Source organism: Cebus imitator, unplaced genomic scaffold (assembly GCF_001604975.1).
Source record: "Cebus imitator isolate Cc_AM_T3 unplaced genomic scaffold, Cebus_imitator-1.0 Scaffold3, whole genome shotgun sequence".
In the NCBI taxonomy this organism is placed as follows: domain Eukaryota; kingdom Metazoa; phylum Chordata; class Mammalia; order Primates; family Cebidae; genus Cebus; species Cebus imitator.
Genome location: NW_016107318.1, coordinates 4,652,197 through 4,662,866, shown reverse-complemented (window position 1 = coordinate 4,662,866; position 10,670 = coordinate 4,652,197). Strand labels below are relative to the sequence as shown.

The window sequence follows — 10,670 nt, the reverse complement described above, 5'->3', positions numbered from 1 at the left end:
GTAGAGACGGGGTTTCACCATGTTGACCAGGATGGTCTCGATCTCTTGACCTCGTGATCCACCCGCCTCGGCCTCCCAAAGTGCTGGGATTACAGGCTTGAGCCACCGCGCCCGGCCTTATTTTGTAACATCTAAAGAATTAATAGATCAAGGCAATGATCAGTGGCTTTTACAGCAAAAAAAGAGACAACCAGGCTGATAAAAGTACACGTGAAGTAGTCCTGCCCACCCTAAAAAACAAATACATCTGAATCTGACCAATGCTCTCGACCTAATATGACTTTATGGGAAATTCAGAAAACAGAGGAACAGGTTAAATGACATCAAGGAGATGTAATCAATAAGATCCATACTGGAAAATTCTACAGGACAAATGAATCAGTTCTTCAACAAAAACATTGTGAGAGGGAAAAAAGGAAAGTAAAAGAGGGAGAATGAACCTACTGTGATTTATAGGCTTTATGAGGATCCAAACCCAAATGAACAAATTAGAAAAAAAAATAATAAACAGTGACTATATATTTCACTGTATAACAAATTATCTTTTTATAAACATGATAATTATATTGTATAATATCTGGGACTTGCTCCAAAATAATCCAGAGCAGAGGTGAGGTGGGTAGGGAGGGAGTAGAGATTAAAAGAAGGTAGCCACACGTTGATAATTGTTAAGGTTCATTATACGAATTTACTTGTGTATATGTTTGAAATTTTCTTCAATAAAGCACATTACTTAAAAACTATACATTGGACTTGTTCATTAAAAGAGAAGAAACCAACATTCTCTGAAGAGTGAAAATAATTAGAAAATCCTACTCTCCTTCTATACCTTGATGTGTATAATAACTAAATAGATAACTTACTGATGCCTCTTCAACAGCAGTGTTCATGTGGCTCTGAAAACAAGATCGATCATCATCTTCATCCATATACACTGGTGGTTCATGTGAAGTCATGAACGTGGAAGGCTTAAAGAGATGCTTATTAAGAGGGTGCTGTCGTCTGCTTGTTGAAGACTAAGTAAGAAAACAAATTTTTAATTGGGACAGTGAAAAATCATTATAAGAATTGAAAATATAAAAATACAAATTTACTTCCAACAAGTCTATCAGAAGAATTTTACCTCTATCCTTTAGCACACTTTTATGTTATTGCTTTTTCTATGTTTTCTGGGTTTTTAAAGCACAACTAGCCTTAAGAAAAAGAAAAAAATGTAGGGGAAGTACCCCAACAACAGTAAAATGGACCACATGCTCAATATCTATATTATATTTGTATCCCCAGCATTCACCACTCTTGGCAGTCAAATGCTGGCTGCACTGAACTCTTATGATCATCTTATAAAAGATCAGAGAGGATAAAGTGGCCTATGCCAGACATAAAACTATCCAGTAAAAGAAAAATTTCTATAACATTATCAATATCTGAAAATACTTATCTAACACTGACTGACTGCTTACTTTATGCCAGGAATGTCCAACCTTTTGGCTTCCCTGGGCTACACTGGAAGAATTGTCTTGGGCCACACATAAAATACACTAAACTAAAAAAAAAAAAAAAAAAAATTGTAATGTTTTAAGAAAGTTTACCAATTTGTGTTGGGCCACATTCAAAGCTGTCCTGGGCCACACGTGGTCTGTGGGCCATGGGTTGGACAAGCTTGCTCTATGCCAGTATCATTTAATCCTTACAACATTCCTATAAAGTAGTTATCATCACCTCTAATTTAAAGATGAGGACACTGAAGACAGGGAGGTTAAGTTTCTTGTCCAGTGTATTGCAGCTAGATAGTGGTAAAACCAGGATTACAAACTAGGCCTGTGTGGTGCCCAAATTCTTACTCTCCACCACTATGTAGCCTGCCTGTCTTGATCAATAGCACAGTCACAAAGAATACCCTCAGCTACATGGAGAACCATCATTTCGCCTGTTCCCAAATTTAACTATATTGGCAAACAATCATTATAACTATAGCTGTACTAGATCTTCACAGTCAAAATACAGTATGCCCAAGGGAAAAAAAACACATGTAGTTTCTCCAGTATTCCTTTTGTTATCATTATCCAGTGTTAACTATGACAACATATGGTTACAACACATCTATAAAGTTAGCTTAGAAATTAATCATGAAAATTAGACCTCTTATGTAGAATACTGGTTAATGTAAGGTTCCAATATCCCAAAGTTATAGGATGAACTCTACATATCTAACACAAGTTATCCTATATTTGGTGGGAAATCTAAAATATTTAAAACAACTGGCAAATTAAAACAAGCTTCCAAACCTTGGTTTAAAAAAAATGTTTTTTAATATGTAAAGCATGAAACTGTATAGACAATATACTTAATGTAAAATTATATTAAATGGATTCAATATGGTAGGGTAACAGCAATAGATATACTCTTAGCTTCTCTTTATGAGAAAGACGGCAGTGGTGGGGAGGGGAAAATACCAGGATAACTTATTAAGAAAATGAAAAACAGCCAATTATATATATATATATATATTTTTTACAAGTATAAGAAACTAGCTACATATTAATGCAGTCTTCTGTTTGGGAAAGGAACAGTAGCTTCTCCACCATAGAAAGCAACAGAGAATCGTGGGAAAAGCTTGGCATCAGAATCAGAGAATCAGTGGTTCCCAGACTTAACAGCTAAGTGACTAGATAATTTACTCAACATACCTGAGGGCCCAGTTTCCTTATCTAATGAAAGGTTATAGAATAGTAGAGCCTGGCCCAGGGCCCTCAACAGTAAGGAAAACAGTTAGCTGTTAATATTATTATGAGCAAAGTGAAGATAAGACTATTTATACTTCAAGAATTGTAGTAAGCATTAAATAAAATATTTTACTTTTTTAAAGACATGGGATCTCACTATGTTGCCCAAGTTGGACTTGAACTCCTGGCCTCAAGTACTTCTTCTCCCTCAGCCTCCTGAGTAGCTGGGACAGCAGGTGCACACCACTATGACTGGCTTTAGAATATCATAATAACCCTTTCTATTCTTGGATTTAGGTAGCATTATCTACAAGACAGAAATTGATTGTACTTATTAAATAATCAAATATCCTAAAAACTTTACCCTCACAAAGGCCTTTCTAACATATTCTGAATCTAAAATCTTTCAGGTAGCACTCATTCATATTACTGCCAAAAAAAAAAAAAAAGAAGAATCATTAAAGCTCAAAGAATTTCACTGAGCAGCAACAATGGAGTCCACATCCTGCATTTATGCACACTATAAGGAAATGCTTAGAAACAACAGAGGTTTTAAAATAAAACAATGCTATTCTGTCAAATGTGTACATTTTTACATAGCAATTCTTACTTTAATAAATTTAATCTACAATTTACTTTCTTTTCTTTTTACCTTTTTGGAGTATATATATAAGTTTGGTGTTCTGCCTGGTACTGGAATACCAGCTTTAGTTAGCTTTATGAAATACTTCTGTACTCGGCTGGCAACCTAAGGAAACACGACAAGTCTCTTAACACAATGAGATGACATACAATACCTGAGTTGTTTTTAAAAATTAAAATGTACATGCGTATCTAATGAATCCTAACAATTCAATGCTCATCATGAATCTAGAAATAACAATAAACTGCCACCAAATACACATATATTTTTAAATTGGGGCAAAAGAAAAATTATTCAAGTAAATTTAAATTTGGTTGATTCCAAAGCTAAACACGTATTTCAACTTGTGAACACTTATGTTTGTAGTATAAAAACACATCTATTAATATAGATGGGAATATGAAGGAGTAAACTGCAAGATACATTTTTAGAAAGACAACCAGAGAATACTAAGGCAATGAAACAAATCTGTTTGCACAGTATAACCAAAAAGTATACAATTAGGATGCTTAGTAAGCATTCAAGAGAAACTGAGTTCATTATATGTTCATTTTTAAATATTTTTTAATGATCCAAAGCAGAAACATCTCAAATTGTTTCTGAAATCAACAAATATACATACAATTAAAAAACACACTGCAGCACTCTGTAGCTCACAGTGTTATGGCAGATTGCCCGATGTCAGCTGCATTATTCTCCTTTATTAAAAAACTACCAAAAGCATGCCAGCAATCTGCAGTCATCTCCTCAATTACCTGTTTTGCTGTCCTGTTGCCCAGTTCATCTGCTATCTTCTGCCAGCGTCGAGATTCTACTTCTTCAGGAGGGTATTTGATGAGCAGCTGTTCAAGCTTTTTCTAAGCCATACCCAAGACCAAATTTAAGAAAATATGTATTTAACTTTAAATATTGACTTTCTAAATAAATACATTCACATTCCATTTCAAAGTGTAATAATCCCACCTTTGGGGGATACATTATTAGAAATGCTTGCGGTAGGAAAAATTTCCAGTTAGAAACTTAAGACTTCACAGGGAACAATGAAATTAGAGAATAAACTTATGAAGGAGCTTACAAAAGTTTTCTATTCACATAAGTAAAAAGACTACACAAGGAAAAAAAAATAAGTAAACAAATTGGTAGATTACACATTTTAGTGATTTCCACTGACCATATTTTCTTACTAGAATACGTCAGGCTTTCCCGTACAGTTTTGACAAAAACGTGTAAATTCAATTAAATTTGGACTATTAAAAGAGGCTTTTCCTTCTTTTCCCAAATTCAAATATTTGATTTTAATATTCTTTCCTGTCTCCTTATCTTCTCATAGTCCTAAAGATGCAGAAAAATCTGGATGCTTTAAATAAATAAAGATATCTCAAAGCTTTTTATAAACTGCTAAATGTATAGCTGTGGGGTTAATACCCATATGAGACCGAGATGTGCCTCAAACTTCACCCACAAACAACCCTTGCCATTAGCCAAAAGACAATGCTAGCTGTATGCCAGAACTGACTTGGCTTCCTCCTCTCTCCTCGACAACAAAAATAAGAATGCACTTAAAGCTCAGCTTTACTGGCCCCAGGTTTTTCTCTCTCCCAAAGCTACATTACAAAACATCTATTTTATTCCATCCATTTCTACTGCCTTCTGAAAACCCAGGTTCCTTCTTTTAAAATTATCCCCAAACAATAGTTTACACATTCTCAAAATCCAAAATTCTTGAAGTACACAAAGGGGTATACAAAAATAGGCCTAAATATTTAAAACTCATGGTTAAGAGGGATCACATACAACAACATACACCTAATTCATAATATGGACTCTTCATTGTGAGATGGAGTCTCACTCTGTTGCCCTGGTTGGAATGCAGTGGCATGATCCTGGCTCAATGCAACCTCTACCTCCTAGGTTCAAGCAATTCTCCTGCCTCAGCCTCCTGAGTAGCTGGGATCATACAGGTACATACCACCACCCCTGGCTAATTTTTGTATTTTTAGCAGAGACGGGTTTCACCATGTTGGCCAGCTTGGTCTTGAACTCTTGACTTCAAGTGATCTGCCCACATCAGCTTCCCAAAGTGCTGAGATTACAGGTGTGAGCCACTGCACCCGGCCTCATAATACTGACTCTAATGTTAACTGTTTACTTTTTTTTTAAGCCTACATGATTTTGAAATATCTACTACCTGTTCTTCAACAGTCCACAATTGGTTAAATGTTTCAGGTTTGGTATCATCACACAGGCGTCCTCTTATCATCTGCACATAAGACAAGGCTTTTATCAGAGAGAAAATAACAAAGTCTATCCTTTGATATAGCCAAATAACACACAAACTGTGAGATTTTTAAATTAACTTTAAAATATTTGAGTATATTTATTTTTTTAATGTATATGTTTGTTTGTTTGTTTGTTTACTATTTACAAAATGTCTTCACATTATTTTATTTCATTTGGTTTCATACCTTCAGCAATCCTGTGGAATACATGATAGTACTGCAATTTCACTTTTTTTTTTTTAAAGGAAAAGGAAATGTGGGTTCAGAATTGAAAAGTAACATGTCTACTGAGGTTCATCTAACTAAGAGTGGCAAGGCCAGGACTCAAATCCTGTTCACATGTCACTATACACAAAGGAGCTACTATGTTTAGAGTAAATACTATGTGTTGGATACTGTACTAGGCACATTGCATGTACTACCTACTGAACCCTCACAACAACCCTACAACATACATTTTATAAAAGAGGAAACTGCAGCTTAGAGACTTCAACACAAATGATGTCTGAAGGTTCACAGCTAGTAACTTAAGATGCCAACCTTAAGTTTCTCTTAATTTCAAAGTTCATGTCCCCTTTATCTTCCAGTGAAAGACTTTTTAATTCTAAGAATACAAACCAGCAAAATGTTAAAATGTTTGCCTAAAATTCAAATTTTCCTACTCTAATATTTCATACTGCTTACCTGAGGACGACTGCTTGAGCCTTCTGGACCATCACTCAAAGGCAACATAGAATATGAAAGGGACTCTCCATCCTTCTTAGGATCTAAAGGACTTTTTGGTCTAGCGGGTAAACCTACTGAAAAATAAGACCACATACAGAACCGTTAAAGCAAAACACTGCCAGATATTTCTCTACTTAAATTCTTATCATATGATTTCTTACCTTTATCAAAAACTAGCTTAACTCTTCTAGTATGTCTTTTACGATTTTTAAATTCTCTTTCAAAGTTCCCAAGGCTATGGGTATATTGGTCCCATACAATCTCGGGCAATTGAACAACTCTCTGTGGATATGGAAGTCCTATGTCAGCCTGGGGACAGAGGAGATAAAATAAAGTAAAAGTCTAAATTTAATTGAAGAAATAATCGACCACAGTCAAATTTCCAGATGACTCCAAATCCAAATAATCAATGGAGTATTTCTATTCATATTTAAATCCAATAGACAACAAAGTTAATTAATACAGTCTAAATATTAAATGCTAAAAACAGTAAGTGAAGAAGAAATGAATTTGGCAAAATATAAGTACTGCTTCTAGATGGAGGGAAGTGTCTTTTAAAATAATGATAGTAATATTAAATAAAACTAATGAGCCATAATTGTTCTCTGCATTCCAAATACCAAGATATATCACCAGTTTCATTAATGTGAACTAGGAGGAATTTTTTATATGTCCACTAAAACAAACATATTACATGTCAACAACATAACTAATATGACAAACCTAAATAAAATAGGCAAGCTGAGTTTGCATGAGCAAACACAGAAAAATAGAAGAATCAACCTTTTAAATTAAATCTAGTAGAAAAAATATTTTCCAAAGAACACAGGACTTTCATGGTAATTTTTTTCTTTAAAAAATATTCCCAGACACTGATAACTTCATGGTTAATAAATTATGTGGCTTTAATATATTTGTGTATTTTTGTAAAAAGCTCTAAAGATGGTCAACATTACATCTTTATTTCTGAAATAAAGTGAAAAGAAATTCCATTCTAGGCCAGGCACAGTGGCTCACGCCTGTAATCTCGGCACTTTGGTAGTCTGAGGCGTGCAGATCACCTGAAGTCACAAGTTCCAGACCAACCTGGCCAACATGGTGAAACCTCGTCTCTACTAAAAACACAAAAATCAGCCAGGCATGGTGCAGTGCACTTGCAGTCCCAGATACTCAGGAGGCTGAGGCAGAAGAATCGCTTGAACACAGGGGGCAGAGGTTGCAGTGAGCAAAGATCAGACCACTGCACTCCAGCTTGGGTCACTGAGTGAGACTCCATCTCAAAAACAAAAAGAAAAAGAAAAAAAAAAAAAAGGAAAAGAAAGTCCGTTCTAGACTAAACCTGAAAATGAAGAATCAGCAAATAATCAACTGCATACAAATCCAGTAAATATGCCTAACTGCATCTTTTTGCCTACTCGGGAAAGTAAATGAAATGAGATTAAGGTTAATAAATTTTTCATTAGTATTTACTTTACTAACACCATCTGCTTTAGTTGAATTGACTGTAAATAACCATTATAAGTCTTATATCTTTTGTACCAGCAAATTATTTAGTAACAGCAATGCAGAATCAATAAACACTTAAAGGGGCCTCATTTTAACACAGGAGGTATACCAAAATTCTAAAAACCTTAGAAGTTTTAACAAATCAACATATAGACTCTACATCTATTATAATATTCAATGTTTTCTAAATGCATGAAGAGAGACATGTTTACCAACTAAATAATATAGCTAGAAAAATTCAAATAATAAGTTAACACATCTAGTAAAATAAAGTCCCAAGAACTGCTCTCCTAACACCTGATAGACTACTTTTGTAACTCACTAAAAACAGGTAACTCACAAAGATACTAGAGTTGTTATACAAGATAACTTCTTTTTTAAGAAGAGGATTCTTTTTCATCATTTTTCAGTTTTAATCTTTTCACAGAATGCTGATTAATAACACATGCCTCAAATCTAATGAACAATTAGTGGGTCCCTATTACAGCACAAATGCACATCAAGATCATCTCCATATTTACGCACCAAGAAACTCACTATAAAAACCTGTATCGCTTTTCAGTAGTTAAATGTTAAACATGAAACTTTTAAGAAAAACAAAATTATGGAAAATTTTCACATTTAAAAATGGCATTTTTAAATTAAGCAAAATTTATATTTCTTCCTCATAGACTTGGCTATCGTAACTCTAAAGACATTTAAAATTGATGTTGTTTTTATCACTATTGCTTTTTCTCTCAATATGTACAAAAGTACTAGTGTGCAAATGGAACAAAAGTAGTTAATTCTGAAGTATTTTTTTCTTTTAGCTTACTAATCCTGAAGTCCTGAAACACAGGAGGAAAAATACTCAAAGAAGGGGAAAGTAACAGGAAAAGCTAGAAAAATATGGCTAAGGAATTGTACAAGTTCCCATACAAACATCCAATAAAAGCTTCCAGCTATTTTCATTTGGATATATTTTACTGCATGCCTGGTGGAGGTGGAAGAAGTTGGTATCTTCCCTTAAGCTGTGTGGCTAATTATAGAAGAAAAAACTTAAACATTTTAAAAAACATATACCCATAAAAAAGAATAAACCAAATTCTCTTAAGCTATTCCCGCACAGATTTTAGTAAATCTTAAAAAGTGTTCAATGTATACCTTCTTCTGGAGTTTTTCCACAAATCCAATGGGATTTTTTAGTGCTTCTCTCTGGTGTCTGCCTAAACTTTCAAGGTCTTGGACTGCTTGAGAACGCTGAGCCTCGAGTACAGCAATCGTCTGTAATAGTCTCTGATAACTACAGAGACAAAGAAAAATATCTCACAAAAAATTTCTAGTAACAACAAGAAATAAAAACTGAGTTCAAGCCATGATCTACTATTAAGTCACACAGTCTTTTAAGAGTTACCTGAAAGAGTTTAGTAAAACATATTACTGGGAATAAATGAGGTCTTCCTGAGTTACGAAGTACCTACAGAAAATAACAGTTAGAGAAAGCCAAGCCTTCTTCCCCCATCTTAAGTTTTTAATTCTTGAACCTGAACAAGTACAACAACAAAAAAAGCATTTTGACTTTCCAACAATCTAAGTCATTAAGAAACTGCTAGATAAAAAAAAATTACAATGATAAAATCTTAACATTAGGAGGGATCACTAAATTCAGCCACTTTGTTGTACTATGTTGGAAAAAGGAATTTGAGGCATGTTTTCTCGCCCAGAGACACATGACACAGTCACATAATTCCAATGTGACCTTAGTCTCATGGTTTCCATTTGCTCTATTATACCCTCCCTCCTAAAGATTTACTTTTCCATCAACAAATCTGGTTTTTCTTCTGCATGAAAGATAAAGACAAATGTTCAATTCTTAAGTATTAATCATTTAAAGAGAAGAAAGGCCATAAAGATATTTTTACTTTCCTGTTTGCAAAGGTCCATTTGGCACAGCTAACACATAGTTTTACCCACACATATATTACATGTCATTATCCTGAAATCTCACTATAGTACATCTATTCTAATTAATATTCTCCCTGTTTAAATTGTCCTGCCTCTCTGTTTAATTTCACATTATCAATACACATAGAAAAACACGTTAAACTCAAAGCTCTGAATGCTCAAATACATTTTGCAAAACAACTAAAAAAAAAGTCACTCCAAGTTCACTTAAAAATAAGTGGTGAAGTCCTTGAAATATAAGCAAAGCACAATTTTTCTTTATGGCTTCGAATAACTTTCATTTTGTTTCCTACTAGACCATAAACTATATAATGGCAAGTTCATCTGTTTTGTTCATTGTTTTGTTTAGCCAGTGGGCAACACACCCCCCAGCATACAGATACTCAATAAATATTTTCTGAATGAATAAGTGAATAGATATTCTCTGAATCTTTTAAGTTCAGAAGTAAGCAAACTAGCAGAAGTATCAAAGGTGAAATACTGCAATTTTGAGGTTCACAGGCCATGGTGTCATGGTCACATGATGTTCTCTATCAGAACACTTTTCTCAGCCTCCTCTGTAACACAAATCTTATTCTTGTTTTCAAGTCCTTGTCAACTACTCCTCGAAGATATTTTTAATATTTAAGGTAAAACTGCTAACACTGAAAGGTAAGACTCCTCTCCAGCTAAAGATATTTCATTTAAAACTAGAACTATGAGTGGGAAAAGCAGGGCTGTACTAAGTCACTATTGGATAAATTAGAGGGTAAGTCTAAACTCATTTTCACTAAGCCTCCTTTTGCTTTGAAGTGTATGGAGTGTACAAATCCTGTCTCAGCTGGCTGTTTCTACTAAGCAGGCTCACAG

The 10,670-nt window shown here is 34.2% G+C and overlaps 1 protein-coding gene across 8 annotated transcripts in view; it reads right to left on the bottom strand.

Annotated features, from left to right (window-relative positions):
• The window catches only part of ZZZ3 (zinc finger ZZ-type containing 3), a 137,229-nt gene that overhangs the window by 14,329 nt on the left and 112,230 nt on the right, over window positions 1-10,670 (bottom strand). For 5 of the 8 annotated variants that reach the window (XM_017531255.2, XM_017531316.2, XM_017531285.2 and 2 more), the window contains 7 exons: window positions 9,021-9,159; window positions 6,533-6,680; window positions 6,330-6,445; window positions 5,555-5,626; window positions 4,122-4,223; window positions 3,376-3,471; window positions 864-1,016 (listed from right to left, as the gene is read on the bottom strand). In XM_017531255.2, the coding sequence (XP_017386744.1) occupies window positions 864-1,016; window positions 3,376-3,471; window positions 4,122-4,223; window positions 5,555-5,626; window positions 6,330-6,445; window positions 6,533-6,680; window positions 9,021-9,159 (826 nt within the window). The remainder of the gene's footprint in view (window positions 1-863; window positions 1,017-3,375; window positions 3,472-4,121; window positions 4,224-5,554; window positions 5,627-6,329; window positions 6,446-6,532; window positions 6,681-9,020; window positions 9,160-10,670) is intronic. The other 3 variants (XM_017531294.2, XM_037739558.1, XM_037739550.1) reach the window with 1 other exon arrangement.